At 36.5% G+C, this 20281-nt stretch overlaps 2 protein-coding genes across 4 annotated transcripts in view; both read right to left on the bottom strand.

The window, feature by feature from the left end:
• The window catches only part of SGCA (sarcoglycan alpha), a 50428-nt gene that overhangs the window by 3910 nt on the left and 26237 nt on the right, over window positions 1-20281 (bottom strand). For all 3 annotated transcript variants that reach the window (XM_087915501.1, XM_026710898.2, XM_087915502.1), the window contains exon 8: window positions 20150-20176. In XM_087915501.1, coding sequence (XP_087771627.1) covers window positions 20150-20176 — 27 coding nt within the window. The remainder of the gene's footprint in view (window positions 1-20149; window positions 20177-20281) is intronic.
• LOC113442975 (uncharacterized) lies at window positions 18746-19393 on the bottom strand. The gene has a single exon (XM_026710901.1). The coding sequence runs from the start codon at window positions 19391-19393 to the stop codon at window positions 18746-18748; it is 648 nt and encodes a 215-aa protein (XP_026566686.1).

The raw sequence follows: 20281 nt of genomic DNA, 5'->3' as shown, positions 1-20281 counted from the left end.
AAATATCCATACAATTTTTTAATCACCTTTTCATCAGTACTTGTCAAAATCTTATCTAAATCAGTTTATCATAGAAACCTTCTGTTTTAGAATCTTTATCATACCTTGAATGTATTTGCGCATATGAAAACCAATTCATCTTTATACCTTGTTCCTCTAGTTTTTGCATAGATTTAAGTTCACCCATTTCATCCAATATTTCAACATATCTGTTCCTTTTTGTATATTATAGGATAAGAAAATGCTTCAATAATCGATATCCAGACTGGAATTTTCAAATAACATTGCCTTTTAGTCTTGTCCCAGTTTAACCACAGAGACTCCCGTATATAATGTCTTCTAAAATACCCCAGTGTTTTAATTCCTTTATACCATAGAAAAGCATGCCACCCCAACAACAGATCATATCCTTCTAATGTCAACAATCTAGTATTTCTTAATGTGATCCATTCCTTAACCCACATCAGATTTGTAGCTTGGTAATACAACTCCCAGTTAGGCAAACCAAATCCTCCTCTTCTAGCATCTTGCAAAAGTTTTAACTTTATTCTCGCTTTCGCCATATATATTTCAACACAATTTTATTTAAATCTTCAAAGTAATCTTTTCCAAGCCTAATTGGAATTATTTGGAACAAATATAACATTCTGGGTAATATATTCATCTTGATTGTTGATATTCTCCCTATTCATGACAGTTGTAAATTTTCCCATTTCGCCAGATCTAGCGCTATCTGCTGCTTAAGTTTAATATAGTTGTTCTCTTTTAGTGTACTACATCTTGCTGTCAAATGTATCCCCAAGTACTTGATCTTATTTGTAACCTGTATTTTCAATACATCTGCCAGTTCTTCCTTTTGATAACATATTCTTTGTCAAAATCTTTGTTTTGTCTTTATTTATTTTCAAACCAGCCACCTTTCCATATGCCTCTATCTTTTCTATCAGTTTTGATGCTGTTTCTAGTGGGTCTTCTAAAATGAAAACCAGATCATCTGAGAATGCTTGCAATTTAAATTCTTCCTTTTTAATTTTCATCCCTTTTACATCCTTTTCTTCTCTAATATTTCTGTTTAGCACTTCCAAGGTTAACAAACAACAAAGGTGACAGTGGGAACTCTTGTCTTGTTCCTTTTCTTATATCAATAGAGTCCGTCAATTCTCCCTCTATCATTACCTTTGCCATTTGCTTATGATATATAGCTTCTATTGCTTGGATGATTTTTTTACCAAAGCCCATCTGTTCCAGCTGTAATAACATAAATCACCAATTCACATTGTCAAATGCCTTCTGTGCATCTAAGAATATCAAAGCCATTTGTTTTTCAGGGTGTGCCTCTTAGTATTCCAAAGTATCCAAAATTACTCTCATGTTGCCTTTAATTTCTCTTTGGCAGAAATCCATTTGATCAAGATGAATAAAATTATTTAGGTATTTTTTTAAGTCTTTCTGCCAATATTGAAGCAAAAAATTTATAATCTGCATTTAGTAGAGAAATAGGTCTATAGTTCTTGATTTGTAATGGGTCGGCCTCCTCTTTTGGGACAAGTGCAATATAAGCTTCTGACCATGATTTAGGTATCTTCTTCTTTAACATAACTTCATTCATAACTTCTAGCAATGGAAGATTCAATTATTCTTGTAGTGTTTTGTAAAAGTCCGCCGGAAGTCCATCTGGGCCTGGTGCCTTTCCATTGTTTTGCTTCTTAAGTGCTTCAGTTAACTCCATCATCGTTATATTGCTTTCTAACATTATTTCAGTCTCTTTAGGTATCTGAGGTAGATTGGCATTCTGTAAGTACTGTTTAACTCTTTCATCGTCCATATTCTCTTGTGTGTATAGTTTCCCATAATAGTCTCATATAATTTCCTTCTTCTCTTTACTTTCATAGCAAACTTGGCCTTGATCATCTATTAATTGCAATATTTTCCTTGAGTCTTTCTCCTTTCTCAGTTTATATGCTAACCATCTAGCTGGTTTATTTGCATCTTCAAAATAGTTCTGTTTCATACCTCTGATTTTCTGTGCTAATTCTTCTTTTTCCATTAATCCCATTTTATGTTTAATTATATCTATTTTTAACTTAGTCCTTTCTCCATGGCATTTTCTGTAACTCTTTTTCAAGTCCTTTATACTCATCCTCTAATGTCTTAGAGGCTAGTCTTTTCATGGTATTTCTTTTCCTCATATAGTCTATTATCAACCCTTTGGCATATGCCTTCATTATATCCCATACATTCTGCATTGATGTGTCTTCTTTTTATTTTCTTTAAAGAAAAAAGGCAGTTCTTTCTCCATCCTCTGTATGAAGTCTTTTTCTTTTAGAATAGTATTATTTAATGTCCATCTAGATCTTCTTTGTCTTTTCCATTTAATTGTCATTGGATTATGATCTGCCCAAGTACTTGTTTCAATATTTATCTCTTGGATATTAGCTAACAATTCTGTTGACATCCATATCATATCTATTCTGGACCATGATAAATGTCTGTTTGAATAGAAGGTGTATTGTTTAGTCTTAGCATTTCTTTCTCTCCATGGATCTTTTAAATTTATTTCATCTGTCATTTTAAAAAAGGATTTAGGGAGAGTCTTTCTGTTTTGCTTTGTTGTTTTCTGTGTTGTATAGTCCAACTTATTGTCTACAATTCCATTAAAGTCTCCCATCATAATGATATTAGCATAGTCCAGTTCAATTATTTTCATATGTAGTTTTCTATAAAATTCTTCTTGATTGTCATTCGGGGCATAGATTGCAATCAGGAGTGTTTTCATATTATTGTCCATTATTTCCACCATTAATAATCTTCCATCGTCATCCATATGGATCAATTTCGCTGGGATAATATCTTTAATGTATAAAACCACTCCTCTTTTCTTGCATTGTGTCAAAGAAGTAAATATTTTCCCTAACTTTGACTGTATCAACAGTTGCTCCTGTTGCTTTTTAATATGTACTTCTTGTAGGCAGATTATATCAAATTTTAATTTCTCTAATTTATGGAAAGTTTTCCTTCTTTTAACAGCTGAGTTAAGTCCGCTTATGTTAATTATAATCAGTTTTTTCTCTTCCATGATTATACTTTATAGGTAGGTTTGGCAGCTCTTGTAGATCTTGGTTCACATTGTTCTTTAACTTCCACCTTTCCGCCTACTGCACCTTCTTCTTTTTCAGTTGCTATTTGGCAGTCCTCATGGAATTCATTTAGTGACATTTCTTTTTCTGTCTCCTCCTCTTTCCCTCCATAGTATTCTGTATAAAATAAGTCAGCTTTCTCAATTGAGTCAATTCTGTGTCTCTGTTCTTGCAATGTGAACATTAAACCTTCTGGAATCAACCATCTATAATTCACCTCTTTTTAAAGAAGAATTTTAGTCAGGAATCGGTATTCTCTTCTCATCTCTCACTCTTCTGGGTACTTGTTTCAGGACCACAATCTCCTTATCTTTATATTTCAATGTTTTCTCTCTTGCCACCTACAATATTTGTGTTTTAATGGCTTTCTTTGTAAATCTGATGTGAACTTCTCTTGGTAAGCTATTTCTCATTGCATATCTTGTGAAGATTCAAAAAACCTCATCTATTCCATCCATCATCTTCTCTTTAGTTATTTCCAGAGCTTCAGCCAAGATTTCTATCATTATCTCAGCTAAATTTTGTCCCTTTTCTTCCTCTATGTTTTGGAATCTGAGATAAAATTCTGATCTATCCATCTCCCATCTCAACATCCCACTTTTATCTTGTTCAACCACAGTTAATCTGCCATCAATATCTCCAATCTTCCTTTCTCTTTGTTTATCTTCTTCAAGTTTTTGGAATCTCTCATCATACTTCATCATCTTTTGTTGAATATTCTCCACCTTTTCATCAGTTTTTTCTATTCTCTTTTCAATATTCTCTGTTCTTGCTTGTATGCTTTGAATTCCTTGCATTATCATCTGCAGTGTCACCTTTTCCTGTTCTTTTTCTTGTTGTAACATCATCTGTATTGAGCATTGTCCTCCAGATGGTGAAGAGGAAGAAGTAGGAATTGAAGAACTAGCTCCTGTTAGTTTCCTGCTCATTTCAGATGATTCAAAATCTAGACCTTAATCCACTCGTGAAATAACCAATTGTAATTCCAAGTAAAAATAGTGAAAAAAAAGAAGCAAGGTAAAACAAAAAATTTCTTCAGGTTCTTGTATACCTTAATCCAATCGATTAGTTAAATAGCAGTAAAAACTCAAAAAAGGAAGAGAAAAAGGAAAAAAATGTTAAATCTTGTAGGAGGCAGAAAAATAAAAAATAAAAAACTAAAGAAGAAGAAAAAGAAGTTCTTCAGGTTCTTCAACACCTTAATCCAATTAAAAAGTCTCAGGTAATAAAAAATATACAAAAAAGAAGGAAGCCACAAAAGAAAAACCAATATGGAAAGTAAATAAAAAATGCAGGAGAGGGAGAGAGAAAAAAGAAAAAAGACTACTCCCTTTTAAAAAAAGAAGGAAAACATTAATACTGACTTTTCCTTTAAACTAAAATGCAAAAGTAAAAATTAGACTCCAAAAGCAAAAAGAAAGACAAAGGCAAGTTCCAAAAGATCCAAATGACTATTACAAATAATAAGCTGATAAGGAGGGGGTTTGTTAAAGTAAGGAATAGCCCAGCTTAAGAAAGAGAAAAAGAACACACTGCCCCTATTTAGTTATCCAAGGCTTTTGTTGAGTTTTATAGCTCTCTTCTCTAGAGTCTTATCGTCTTTTTTCTGTAAACTTCAACACCAGACTTCAGATACTGATTGAAACCCAGAAGAGCACCTGCAATAATACTCTCCCATGCTCTTCCCTCTATCTTATCAGACAGGCTCAAAATCCTTGAAAAGAAGTCGGAATTCTTTCTCAGCTTTGTCTGGTTGAGAGAGAAAAAAAGAGAAACAATATTTCTAAGCCTCTAGTTGGCAGTGTTACAAAGTTTCCTCTGTTTTCACTTTCCCCCTCCTTTTCCAAATTATTATAAAAATTAATTAAAAAGGAAAAAGGGTTTAGGAAAAAAAAGCTAAAAGGGAATCTCTAGCCTAAAATGTTATAAAGACAAATAGGAGAAGAGACAAAAAAAGAAAAAATAAGGTAGAAAAAAAAAGACCAGTCCAGTTCAAAGTAAAACAATCATATATGAAGAGTCCAGCAAAAACAAAGAAAAAATTAATTTGACTTCCCATTTAAAATCGCCACTTAATCACTTCTGTGTGAGATTTTACAGATTCTTTCTTTTCCTTAGGGTGTCCTTTTAAATTTTAAAGTAAAGAAAAAGTTCTCACCAAACCGGCACACTTTCTCTTTCCCTTCTCTTCTGTTTCGGAGCTGTCCCAACTTCAGCAGCTTTAATGGCTGCCTCTTTGCCGCTGGCAAAAAGCTTTTCCTGGATCTACCAGGGACTTTGCAGTACCCCTGGGATCGACAGGATGCTCTCTTTACAGTCACCATCTCTTCGGGACAGTTTAGATCCATTTGGACCATCCAGGAGCAAAGATATCGGCAGAGATCTCAGACCTTTAAGATCACATGCTGTATCGTCACGATGTCAGCTCTACCCTCTCATGTTTCTGCCTCAGTGGCTTCTGAAATGATAGAATAGAATAACAGAGTTGGAAGGGATCTTGGAGGTCTTCTAGTCCAACCCCCTGCTTTGGCAGGAAATCCTACACCACTTCACACAATCTCTTCTTAAAAACTTTCAGAGTTGGAGCATTGACAACTTCTGGAGGCAAGTTGTTCTACTGATTAATTGTTCTAATTGTCAGGAAATTTCTTCTTAGTTGTAGGTTGCTTCTCTCCTTGATTAGTTTCCACCCATTGCTTGATGTAAATGAGTTGACTCTTCTTTGTGGCAGCCCCTGAGATATTGGAACACTGCTATCATGTCACTCCTAGTCCTTCTCATTAAACTAGACATACCTAGTTCCTGCTCTTGATTGGTAGTGTTATAATTTTTTTGGTTTATAATCAAATGGAATCAGTGTAGGACACAAGCCAGCTAAAGCCCTTCAAAATATTCTGAATAAACCAAAAGACCCAGCAGTCTCAGAAGGAAAAACAGGACTCATCTACAACATAGAGTGTAATGACTGCAACAACCACCTTCTAGGGCAAATAAGCAGAAGATTGGCAGAGCGTATCCATGAACGCCATCCAGCAGTCAGAAGACATGGTAAAACTCTTACTTCACAATATATGGACAGGCTTAACCATAGTTTCAACTGGGAAATTGTGACCATCCTAGACCAAGCCAAGTCCAAAAACACTAGGAAATTTCTAGAAGGTTGGCCGTCTCACAAATTAGCGTCAATACACACATAGACATAAACAATATCTATATATTATTAAAAAGAACAACAAACAAGCCATAAAGGGAATAAAAAGAACAAGATATCTCCCCATTAGCAATCAACACCCAGATGAGCATAAATTAACTCCAAGATTAACATTAGACCACAATCAAGAAGTAAAAATACCCTAATCAAGGAACTGCATAGCAAGCTGACAGTAAATTGCCTAACCAAAGTATCTCCAAGACCAGGGCTGTCAAATTCCTGGCCCATGGGCCAGATGCATCACAAGTTGGCCACGCCCATGCTTAGTTTAGGGAAGGAGGAAAAAGCCCCAATACATTACATGACACCATCATGACTATGCGAGTTTGACACTCCTGTTCAAGACTATCCCAACCAACACTGACAAGGCAAATTACTAGAATATAAACTGAGAGCAAACCCTACTCACTCCTTATTAGCACTGATAATATCACCCACTTTGGATAATTAATTAATTTATTTATTTCATTTGTCAATCGCTTACAAGATAATAGGTATAAGTATATACTTAGTTAAGAATACATGAAATGGGTACATATAAGAAAAATAAAAGAAACAATAGGACAGGGATGGTAGGCACATTGGTGCGCTTATGCACACCCCCTACAGACCTCTTAGGGAAGGGGTGAGGTCAATAGTACACAGTTTAAGGTTAAAGTTTTGGGGGTTTGGGGAAGAAACCACAGAGTCAGGTAGAGTATTCCAGACATTGACCACTCTGTTGTTGAAGTCGTATTTCTTGCAATCAAGTTTGGTGCAGTTAACCTTGAGTTTGTATCTATTGTGTGCTCTTGTGTTGTTATGGTTGAAGCTGAAGTAAGTCATTGCAATGTATGATTTTATATACCATATTAGATCAGACCGAAGACGGCATAATTCAAGGTTTTCTAGGTCTAGAATTTCAAGTCTGGTGGCATAAGGTATTCTACAACGAGTAAAGGAGTGGAGAACTCTTCTTGTGAAATATTTCTGGACTTTCTCAACTGTGCTAATGTCAGATATGTAATGTGGGTTCCAGACTGATGAGCTGTATTCGAGTATTGGTCTAGCAAATGTTTTGTATGCTCTAGTTAGTAGTGTGATATTACCAGAGAAAAGGCTACACAGGATTAGGTTAACAACTCTTAATGCGTTTTTGGCTATGTAGTTAGCACTTAGATCATGAGTACTCCAAGGTCCTTAACAGAGCTTGGATCATCAACAAGGTCTTGACTATTCAGCTTGTATTTTATTTTCTGATTTTTTTTTTGCTAATATGTTAGGCAGAGCATTTATTCGTTGAGATTTGAAGTTGCCATTTATTTCACCATTCTGATACATAGTCAAGATCTTTTTAAAGGGTAGCAGTATTGCCCATGGTATTGAACAGCTTTACATCATCAGTGAGGAGAACGCATTTGCTCTTAATATGATCACAGAGGTCATTTATGTAGAGTATGAAGAGAGTTGGTCCTAAAACACTGCCTTGGGGGACACCACTATTGACAGGTACAGAATTTGATAGGACATGCCCAATTTTGACCATTTGTTGTCTGTTTGACAGGAATGCTTCTATCCAGTTATGCAGGTGTCCAGAGATACCATAAGATTTTAATTTTAGAAGTAGTTTGTCATGTACCACTGAATCAAAGGCTTTACAGAAGTCTGTGTAGATTGCGTCTATTGTTTTGCCCTGATCGAGTTGTGTAGTCCATATGTTTTTGCAGTGTTAGAGTTGCAGATTACAGGATAGTTTTTTTCTGAAACCAAATTGTTTATTGGAGAGTAGGTTGTTTGTCTCTAAGTGGAGAATAATGGATTGATTAATAATTGATTCCATGACTTTACAGGTGACGTAGCATAGGGAGATTGGTCTGTAATTTTCAGCTAGTCTGGGGTCTGCCTTTTTGAAGATGGGGATGACTGTGGTTTGTGACCATAGGTTAGGCAAGGAGCTGGTCCTTAAAGATTTTTCAAAGATTATGCTTAGCGGTTCTGCTATGGCAGTGAATAGCTTTTTTAAGAAGTAGGCACATATTCCGTCCAGTCCAATAGATAGGGATGGTTTTAGATTGCATAGTGCTTTTTCAACATTGTCTTCTGTAAAATCAATATGTATTAGATCATTGTAGTTTTCAGTGGTTCAGCTAGGAAATACTGGGCATGATCCATTGCTGTTCACAAATACTGAGCCAAAGAATGTGTTAAAGAGGTTGGTTTTAATAGTATCGTTGTTGCAGTCTTTACCATTAGGCTCTTTCAGGGGTGGGATGGACCTTGAGTCTTTTAGTTTGTTGTTTACAAAATTGTAGAAACCGCGGGTGGAATTGGTGCGTAAAAGATTTTCTTCTTGTTTAATGTGATAATTGGTGCATTCAGTTTTTATCGGGTGGCATAAATTTTTGTATCGGCTTTTGAAGTTGGCAACATGAGAAGATTTGTTTTTCTGCCAAAGTGATTTCTTTTTGGATTGAAGCTTCCTTGTTGTTTTGGGTAATTTGTTTTTTCTGGTTTTGGGTACATACAGTCTGATGACTCTTTTGACTTCAAGCAAAAATATGTTGTAATGGTCTTCTACAGTATTGCATCCAGAGAATAGAAATTGCCAATCAAGGGATGAGAGATCGTTGTTTATAAGATCATAGTTGCCTTTTTTGAAGTTATAATTGGGGATTCCGTCACTGTGATGATTTTTGTGTGGACATATGTTGAGACAAAAGTCAATCATGTTGTGGTCACTGTTGGAAAAGGGTTCTTTAATTTGTATTCTGTAAATTGAATTTGAACTATTGCAGGAGATGAGATTAAGGCAGTTGTTAAGTCTACTGTTGTTGGTTACTAGTTGTTCTAGTCCCAGATTTGTTACTGCATTGTAGAAGGTTACATGTGTGGGTTCAGTTGTACATTCGTTAAGGATCCAATTAATATGAGGTAGATTGAAGTCACCAAGAAAGATAAAAGTGTGTGAGCAGGATGCTGCCCATGTTGGTAGTGTATTTAGCTTGTTTGCATGTTCAGTGTCATAATCAGGGGCCTTGTAACATAATAAGAACCAAAATGTGATATTTAAGGACAGTTCACAGACGATGATCTCAGAAATAGCAAGCTCCTGGGTAACTTGGATGTTTTTTAGATGTACGGACTTTTTATAGAAGATAGCAACACCACCTCCTCTATGAATTTCACGATCTGATCGGTAAACATAGTCTCTTAGTGTGGTAATGGAGTCAGGGAGAGATGCGTTGAGACATGTTTCACAGACAAATATGATGTCAAATGTAGCCATATTTGGTAAGAGGAGAAATTCAGGTATTTTATTCACAAGGCTTCTTGCATTGAGTAGCTTGCATTTAAGGCCAGCAGTAATTGGAATTGAGGTAGTTAGGGGCATGCGTGCCTAGTCTTGGGTGATGGTGGATTGGTTGAGGTAGGGTTGTGGTTGAAGGTTAAAGCTGAGTTGCGGGTTGTGTGGCCTACTTTTGATACAGTCAGCACAGTAGTCAATACACAGATCCTTCTCTCCATTGTCTAGTTCTTTGGGCTAGGCATAAGCCTGCAAAGTTTGCTTTCTGATCCTTTAATTTCCAAACACATAGGAGGAAGGTCAAATTCTAAACTAAGTTGATGAGGACTATATTGTGCATATATACAGTTTCATCATCATGTCCAAGACTAGGATCAAAATCTCCCCCCATTGGGTGTCTTCCAGTTTGAGCTTCTTTGGCGACAGACCAAAACCACGACTCTGCATGGTTTCAATCCATGTTCGCTGCTGGAGCACCCCAAGCTGGCTGGTTTCAGGGCTAAGCCACCCCATAGAGGTGGTGAAGAAGGGGGAGACTTCCTGCAGGGTTGAGGAGAGCTGTATCTCTCCTCCACAGCTGGCCATTACTCCCTTTCCTGAAGGTGGTTGTAGCAGTGGTCAGAAATGGCCACCACAAAGAAGAACTCGACCAGAAAAGAATGTGCAGGAGGAAGATAAGAAGAGAAAGTTTTGGTTGACCGGGTCAAACAGCAAAAGCAACAAAAAAGGTACCCTGGAATTTAAACTATATAAAAAAACATAACACTGTTCCCTAAGAAGATTTTTAAGCAGCGAAAGAGAGAGAAAAGGGAAAGGATTTGGTTTTTTTTCCTCCTTTTCCTTTTCTTATACTGATAGCTAAGAGACTTAAGCAAGAAATTGGAAAAAAATCCACTTTGACATTAATAGGCATTTAATGCTGAAAATAAAAAGTCAAAGGGATAATAAAGATTTCTGGATATTTAAAAGCTTTTGAAAATAGGAAAGGAGAGAAAAAGAATAAAAGGGCAGGATCTGGAAGGGAGGAGACTGCCTGGAATTAAAAAGAACTTACAGTAAAATCTCAACAAGACTTCTAAAAGATACATCTTAAGTGAAACATGGCAACAAAATAGTAAAAGCCTAGGAAGAGAAAGTGAAAAAGAAATAACAAGAAACAGCTCAGGAGTATTTGGATTACTTGGTGATTTCTGGATTCTTGGTTACTGCATTTGAATGACTAAAATCAATCGGGTGGTTGTTTAAAAGTGTCTAAAATGGCTCCACTCTTAGAAGAACTGAAAATGGAACTTAAAAAGTACAAAGAAGATGCACAAGAAGGGGGGTGTTCTTTTGGCTTTGTATTTCAGTTCTTAGAAATGGAGATTTGGAACTATGAGAAACAACAAGAAATGCCTGCAGAACAAGAAGATTAGGACAAAGAAGAAGCCATCTTTAATGAACAAGTAATCTTAGTTGGGGCAAAAAAGGAAAGGGGGGAAAGAGAACAGAAAGTTTAAGACTGGGAAAAACAACCCCAAAAAAGAATAGATTGAAAAATAAGTATAAAACCAGAAAGCAACAGAAGAGGGAAATGCAGAAGAGAGAATTAGAGAGACAAGGGGGTAAAAAGGGGAGGGAGAAGAAGAGAGGGAAGAAAGGAAGGAAAAGAAGTTATAATGGACAGAAACAAGATATAGAGAAACAGGGCCTCTAATTGAAAAAGGGATTCTGCAAAGATACATAAGATAGTATTGTTATATTAGAAATAGAAATAATTTTAGAAAAACTGAAACAATGTATAGTTAAAATGTTTGATAAAATATTTATCGTAATTTAGTGGAATGTTCATCAATAAATAAATGTAATAAAATGAATACTTAATGATTTATAAAACATACGTGAAGAGAAATAAGGGAAAAATTAATTATGGAGATTGTACATGTCTTCAAGGAAGTATGATATTTAATTGAAAAGAAATGTTAAAGATGTTAAGACTTTAATGAATATTAATGATAGAACTGAATTGGAATGGAATGAGGGTTTTAATTGCATATATTTATAATCCTTTTTTAAAAAGAATATAGTGTGTATTATAAGAATGCACCAAGCAGAATTCGATTGGAAGTTATGTATTATGTATTATATTGAATGTTACAACCTTAAGGTATATATTGAAGTTTAAATAAGAGTTGAATGGATAAAATTAAAAGATATAAAAGTGTCATACTCCAATTAGCAACTACAGGAGAAAATTTGTTTAATGAGAAAAGATAATATGAAATTGAAACAGGATAGACAAAAGTATAAATTTAATGATTTGAATTGAGATGAGATAATCAAAATATAATTGAGAAAATTAAAAGAGGGGAAAAAACTATATAGTAAATGCAAAATAGTAATAAGATATGGAATAGAACACAAAAATGAGCATGAAATTGAGTTTGTGTCTGTATAAAGAAGTGTAACCCGAGACCATGCTATTTTCAGAAAAGATGTTTTACTTGTATTATGTTTTTTGTGTGTGTGAAAACTCAAATAAAACTTTAACAAACAAAAAAAAATCTCCCCCTATCAATATACATGCCATGGCCATGCATTAAATATATTGTTTAAGTAACACTCCATAAGCTGCTGACTGCATATTTTCTTCTTAAAGGTGGAAAACGTACCTTGACTATTATTGAATCTCTACTGACATGGCATAGTATTCAAATGGCATAAGTTCTTGAGTTACTGTATTCATGCTGGTGGTTAACAATATACTCAGAGTTCCCTTTAAGTTCCTCTTCATCTTCCCCTGCTACACATTTAGAGAGTACACTGTATATCCATGTAATGTTAGGGCTGTTGAAACCAGGTTTCTTGCAGCAAGATGTAATTCAGATGTAATTATAAAGCTTATGAAGGTAGTATTGCTGCATTGGACAACCAGTCAGTCATATGCCAACTAATCAGGGTGACTTTGTTTTGTTGGTTCTCATGTCAGTCCTCTATATGGCTCAGAAAGCAAGCCTGTGTATAAGCCATAGGAGGAAGATTCTAGCTCTGATAACAATCTTTCTGGTATGATATATTCTGTTTGGAGTACAGTAACTTGCACCCCTCCTTGTAGTTGCAGCCCTTGAGATTCAAATTTTTCTGTCTTCTGAATCATGTACAATGTTAAGGTGATCCCTTCCTCATATTTTCATGACTAGTAGCTTTGTTCAATCCTGACAATGATAAAGGGTTTGATCAGGAGGGACTAAGCCATAAACCGTTTTTTCTTTTATTAAAGTAGAATCATCAAAGCCATGATCTAGGGAGGGAGCTAGCAATTTCCCTCCAGATAGGTAGGATGATGATTCATCATTATCCAGCAACTTAGTTTGTGTATCAAAATCCTTATCTAGGTTTGTATTGGATGCACAAGAAACTTTGGAGCGTATATTACTCCAGAGAGTGGGTCACAATGTAGATATAAATCCACCAGAATAGTTTTCCTCTCTTGGAGTTGCCTTAAGTGGTTAGGGTAGGGAATTATTCCTCATCTGATCTATTCTCACTTAAATCCAGCCAAGGAAAAAGAGAGGAAAAATGTTGAGGTTTGTTGGTTTAAAATCTGGCATCTGTTCTGAGGATCTATTAGTTGAGTATTACGAGTCACCATGAGAGAGGCAGGAGTATTTGCATTGTCTCTGCACTGGAATAGTGGTTTTTGTGATAATATTCCTCTGCTCTTGGCAGGAAGCTGTATCCATAATCAATGTGGAGAATGTAGTTGAATGGGGGTGAATTGAGATATCTAAAAATTCTGGAAAGAAAAACACTCTTATTTTTGACAAGGGGTTTCTCCCTACCTGAACATTTTCTATAAATCACCTGGTTTATTAAAGAGAAGTCAAAATCTTTTAAACCCCAAAGAACTAGGTAAAAATATGATATGGCTCCACATCTATGTGTTTGGGACAATGGTTTAGAAGCTGTTGTGAAAGATCCCTAGCAAGCAAGTTATTGAAAGGAATAGGCAACAGAGCCTGGTTCTTTTGAAACACTTTATAATGTAGGGTTTGTTAAAAATCAACTTGGGTTGATTTTTATTAACAAACCCTACATTATTGGTTGTTATAGAGTTTGTTAATAAAAATGATATCATCAGAACCTACATAAGATATCATTAGTTATCATCAGAACCTACATACATTTATCAGATTTGGATTGAATATTATTGGATGAAGGAATAATAATTACAACTGTAGCTATCCTAGTGGTTAGAATAATCTGTTCAGGGTGCTGATTGGATACCTTTTCCTTAGCGTTCCTCCCCATCTCACCTGCTTGTAATTGATGGGAGGCGGTGCCACAAGGAGTTATAAAGAGGAAGCTGATCCACAGGATCCTCCACCCTTTTCAGAGAAGAAGCAGAGTCTTCCTTTCTTGAGGTAAGAAACTTGTTCTTAAGCCAGGATTTACTTAATTCAGGATAAGGATTTACTTAATTAAGCCAGGATAATTCTAACTTGGTTAGAATTATGGGTGGTAGGAAGGATAGAATTTCGTGTTGTTTTCCAGCCTTGTCTTATTGCTTCCATAGCTTCCTTTTATACTATTGAATGCTGTTTGGGCTATTTCTTAGTCATTTCTTTCCTTTGGTAGTCCTTTCCCAAAATAATCTTGCAAGCATCTTAATTCAACAAGCAGGTTCTCTTGCAGTTTAATATTTGATATGGTAGTGTTACCTTCTAAAGTCAAAGTTAGGACAGTTCTCTTTGCCTTCTTCTTAGTAAAATAGTCTTTAATTGCTTCTTTGACATAAAACTGGCCTTGTCTTCATGCAAGCCATGCTCTCCTCACCATGAGTTCTAGTCCTGTCTTGGGAACAGAACTTTTTTAAAGAGAAATTATTCAATAGGTATTTTAATTTCACTAGTCCTTCCAAAGCCTATAATAAGAGGATTTCCTCCTGTCTTGAAAGTCACAATTAATATACTTTAGAAGTATGATTTGTTCTTGTGGAGTTAAAGTAGAAATTTTGATCAATATAAATTTGTAGATGTGTTTATAATTACCCTACCAGTTTGAAGCTGCAATAAGTAATGAAAAATAGTCATATTAAAATGATTTGTTTTACTAATATATAAAAAATAAGAGGCTAAAGCAAATGAAACTAAAACACAAATGAAGATTTCCCTACGCTTCCATCCCTGCTCGTTTTTGTACTATTTTGTCTCAAAGCACAAAAATGAGCTGTGTGGAGGTGTAGGGAAATCTCCCCCTGAATTTCAGTTGGGATAGAGAGTATAGCAAAGCTAGAGAAGGCTATCTACACCTACTCTAATAACTCAGTTTGCTGCACCCCTCAGTTTGTTTCCAGAGCAAACAATTTCATTGTGTTTGACCTTAGTTATCAAATTAACCCATTTTCTTTAATAACATGATACACTGAACCATAGTCTAATAAAACAGGCTTAGTTTGCACAATACATTAAGGCACAAAAATCCAAGCCAACATTAAGCTAACCAAGTTCATTAAGACTGGTCTTTCATTACTCTTAACAAACCAATTTACATGGACTGTTACAACAGTCCATTATTACATTATTATTGTTTACATTATTACAATATACATTACTGTTACAACAGTCCATTATTGCAAAGCAGCAGAGACCACTCTAGCAATGCAACTCTCTGAAACAAATGGATCAGCAGTTCTGGAACTGTTCTCCTTTTTACTTTCTTCTTTCAAAAGAAAAAAAAAGGTCACCCTGATTATTTTAGGGGTTATGTCATTTTCTCTCCAGGATGATGGAAGCCTTTAATTTAGCCCCCAAATTGAGGTGTCCTCTTTTGCTTTTGAAAGAATATAGGGCATATGGGACTTCCCCAACTATCTTCAAATTGTTTTTGGCTCTTCACACGGACACTAGTTGGCAAGAAGGGGTAGCAGGCAGTGTGAGGAAAGGTATCTGACCCATTTTCCAAAATCTACCCTGATCCTATTTCAAAATACACCTTTTTTCTGTTTTAATTATTGAACACTGTAGTAATATTGTCTGGGGATTGCTCTCACTTATTTACTTAATATTTTTTAAAATCCTACAAGGAAAAATACTTAAAAATTAAGGAGGATTCAAGGATGTATCTGCACTCATGATATCATAGTGCAGAAACTCGACATCATAGAGAACCTACCTATGTTGTCTTGACAACCAGCTAGAGCTAAACATTCAAAAAGTGCTTGTGAGAAATGGATAGGCTTTGTCTTGCAATTGAGCACCATCAGAATCCTCAGATCCTCAGATCTAGGAAATTTGCAAATGCATACCCAGGAAGTGATAGGCATATGTGGACAATAGAGGCCAGTAGCAAGGAATTGAATTTTTTTCTCTCTCAAATAGGGCACGAGAGCTGTAAACTGCTAAAAATATTCCCCTGATCTGACAGAGAGAGAAGTAGCAGAAAATCCCACTCTGAAAAATATGATGGAGCCAAACGAATTTCTTGACTACTCTACTCTTGATATAACTGATGATGTGGCTGAGAACCCAGATAATGAAGATGCTGATGAAGGTCCAGATTCCCAGGATATTCCGGGTTGTTCTGAGGCTGCTGATGCACAAGATCCTTTGCTGAATGATGGTGGAAATAACTCCGAGAAAAAAGCCACCCTGCCTTCCCTAAGATCTGGAAGACAGTTAAAAATACCAAGACCTGATGTATCCAAGCCACCAACTTCCAGTATCTCCGTATTGATCTATAATGCTATTGCCAGTTGCCAGAAGAAGTCTGGTATTTCCACGCAAGCTCTTAAGAAAATCGTGACAAGCAAGGGCTATGATATGGTCAAAAAGAAGCACTACTTCCTGAGGGCTCTCAAGAATTTGGTTGGAAAAGGGCAAATCTGGCAAATAAGGGGCACTGGAGCAACCGGCTCATTCAAGATCAATCCTGACTTTGGAAAGAAGAATCCACCAAAAAGCAAAGGAAAGGGTCCGAAGACCAAACATTCAGTCAAAAATAAAAAAAGGTCTGCCATGTCTAAGAATGGCCGACAAGCTGGCAAGAAGCAAGCCAAGGCAGATGTCAAGAAAACCTGTAAAAGAGGCAAGGCATCTTCTGTTCAGGCTTCCACAAGCCAGGTCCAAGTGTAAGCGAAGAAGAAGCCCAAGCTATCTTTCACCGTGGCATCTGAAGCTTTTTGACTAATAAAGCAATCACTATATAAAGCAATCAATGTCTATATCATTTCTTTGAAAAATAAAGCAGATCATAGTTATGGGAGGGAGGTTGTGGGATATATATAGTTATGAAATGTACATAAAAATACAAGATAATTACCAATACTCAAATACTTCTTTTGGAAGTATTTTGATATATCTTCCACAAAACATAGCACTAACTTGAGCCAATGGGATCCATCTTGGGAAATACATTAGGAACAACCTTGCTGGTATACCTTTAAGTAAATGACAATATTGTGAATGGTTATACCCATAATGCAACTATTTTCAAATAGAAATTTAATTCCCCCCTAGCAATCATTTCATATGAATCTCCCCACAACATGCCTTCAACTTTACAAATGTGCCAGCTAGTCCCACCATCACAAAGAAAACCCCTATCCTTGTCTTAAAATATTGCATTAAAATTATTTCTGTACTTTTCCAATTTCGAGACAATGCTTCTTCCAAAGGAGAAATAAAAACATTCACTCTTTGGGAAACAAAACTTGATCTATTTTGTAGATCATTTATGTCAGCTCTGCCACATCAGACTTTCCAAAACAGATGGAAATTCCTATTCAGATTGGAATATTATAACCAATACATAATTTATCTGCACAGTTGTTAAATATATATTTCAAAACATATGTGGTCAAAGCAAATATTTTTATATGCTTAAATGAAGGACTGTCTCACAGCACCAAAAGACAATCCTGTGAGCACTTACTTTCTGATCAGTCAAGTCTTCCCCAACCTGTACCTAACAAAGTAGGCCACAGTCTTCCCTGACAAAAAGCATAAAGATTTCTCTCTGAAAAGGGTAGAATATCTTGTGGACCAGGTCTCTAGGCCTAATGTCAGATATCTCTAATAAAGTATTATGGGCTTATTATTAAATTTGTTTGCTACCTATCTTGCCACAAGGTGGCATACATCATTAAAATGAAACCATAAATATATGAATATATAAAATATTCCAATTACAATAAAATACAGGTTATAACAAAGATGGGGAGAAAGGGAAGAGAATCTATAGGGGTTGGGTTGGGTGGGAACTGCTATTACTCAAACAAGTACTTCCAATGTGGATATTCCACCATTAGGGCCCCAAGCCAACTGGCAGAGTCAGGTCTTCAGGCTGTTTGAAAGGTTGGGAGCAAAACTCACTTCAAGGAGCAAAATGTTCCAAAGGGCCAGAGCAACAGCAAAGAAGGCATTTATCCTGGGCCCTGGTAGCCATCATTCCTTGACTGGCAGGACCCACAACATTCCTCTCTGCTGGCATGGGTGGTGCAGGCCTGTCCCGTATGGTTGAAGTGGTTCTTCAAATAACCTGAACCCTTGCTATGCTGGGCTTTATTGGTAATAACTAAAACCTTGATTTGTATCCACAAGCAAACTAGCAGTCAGTGCAGCGCTCAAAGCAGTGCTGTAACATGGACCACTCTTGGAGCCCCAAAGACCACCACACTCTGCACCACATGCCACCACACTCTGCACCAATCGAAGCTTCTGAATGCTCTTTAAGAGTAGATCTTTCTATTTCCTTCCTTCCTTCCTTCCTTCCTTCCTTCCTTCTATATTTTACCATACTATAGAGAAAAGGAAATTTATTATAGTACACACATACACACACACACACACACACACACACACGCAAGCAAGCAAATAAAATCATTTTTAACATTTCTCCAAGGTTACAATCCAACAGGATAAACACAGCTTTCATTTCTACATTATAAACAGCACATGTTCATAATATAAAAGTAACCTATACAGAGGACAGAATACATTCAGAGTTCCCACAGGGTTTTCCCATGTTACCTTATTTCTCATTACTCTTTCCTTTTCAAATAATAGGCACAATAGACATTTGAATTACGACACTTTATTTTCTTTTTCCTTACACACAGCTTCAGCTATGGAAACCTCATGTCATCACTGACTTTTCACTACAACAATTGGATGGATCAGGCTGTTCAGGCTTGGACTTCTTTTTCCTCGACCTGCTTCTTTTCCTCTTCCTTTGCTTGCCAAGTTTCTTTTTCTTAAGGACAGCTATCGCCTTTCTCCTCTTCCTTCTCCTCCTGTTTTTCCTCTTTCTTCTTCTCAGTACTTTCAACATCATTTTACTAATCCCATAGGAGCCTGTCAGTCCACGCCCAGTCAACTTCCTCAACAATCCTTTGGCCACCAAGGCCCTCAAGACTCTCTTGAAATGGTTCTTCCGCTTCTCCAGGCTGTAGCCAGTGGCTGCAACACTCTTTTTGAGGGCTTGCAGGGAGACACCACTGCGTTTCTCAGTGGAAGCCACCACTTGGAAAATGAGTTTGGAGACACCACGCTTTGGCAGAAGGAATTTCCAGGGAAAAGAAGGCTTACCTCTATCTTTTGACTTGTAACTAGATAGGGTTTTCACGTTCAGGCCTGAAGAAGAGGGTTGAGGTTCATCAAAATCATTATTTGAAAGTAGTTTTGGGGCAAAGATGTTGGCTGATATTGGTTCAGGAATGCTTTCTTCTGAAGACTTGGCATTGGTCAAAGAAAAAGTCATCTGTTTTTCACTTATGGTACCCATTTTCTTCTCAAACTTAGCTTGGCCTGCTATTTCCTCAACATGACCCCAAGTTTCAGGGTGGCTTAGCTCACTTCCTGTCTTTCTATTAGTAGAGGTTCCCTCCTGAGTGCCACGTTAGTTTACTCTGATGGTTCTTCCAGGAATCCCCAAGACTGACTGACTGCCACAGAAAGTAAGATGTTGGATGGGATTCCTGTGCAAGGCCATCCCCCTTTGTCACAGTTATGAGAGCAGTGGAGCAAGTGCTTGAAACTATTGCAGAGTTGCCATGGGAACAGGTAGACAGATTGTGGTATCACAACTACTCTTGTGATGCCTTCCTCTCTGTGTATTATGTGTTTATATGTGTGTCTCTTGGTTAATGGTTTAGCCAGGGGTGTCAAACCTGCGGCCCACAAGCCAGATGTGTCATGCACTGGCCACGCCCACCCCTGGTTTAGTGAAGGGGGGGAAGTTACAATATGTCACATAATGACAAAGTGATGTCACAAGTTTGACACCCATGATTTAGACTGACTCTACCTATCACAAATGGTTTAACGTTAGAAAAAATGAAGTTACTTCACTATTAAGCAAATATAATAAAAGGTACAAATTCATAAAGTTTAGCTAGAATGGAAGGAGATTTTGAAATGCAAACACACACTGGAGGTAGCAGGGGAGATGGTGACATTTGCATAAAACAAAATATTTATTCATTTTTACATTCAAATATAAATAAAAGCAAAGACAAAAGATAGAAAGAAAGCAACTTACTCTGAGGTGCTCAAGTCCCTCTTGTGCCTACAATTTAAAGAAACAGAGAGGCATTATATCCAATTAGAAAAAAAGCAAATCATTTTATTTTTCAGTAATACATTTTTGAGAACTACAAGCCTCCCCTGATGA

The sequence above is a fragment of the Pseudonaja textilis genome, chromosome Z, assembly GCF_049901715.1.
Source record: "Pseudonaja textilis isolate UNSWEBS1 chromosome Z, rPseTex1.2, whole genome shotgun sequence".
Classification (NCBI taxonomy): Eukaryota; Metazoa; Chordata; class Lepidosauria; order Squamata; family Elapidae; genus Pseudonaja; species Pseudonaja textilis.
This window is presented reverse-complemented; position numbering and strand designations above follow the sequence as displayed.

Excerpts from the sequence above, each read along its gene's own strand:
- LOC113442975 (XM_026710901.1), bottom strand. The coding sequence starts at position 19,393 with ATGGGTACCATAAGTGAAAAACAGATGACTTTTTCTTTGACCAATGCC.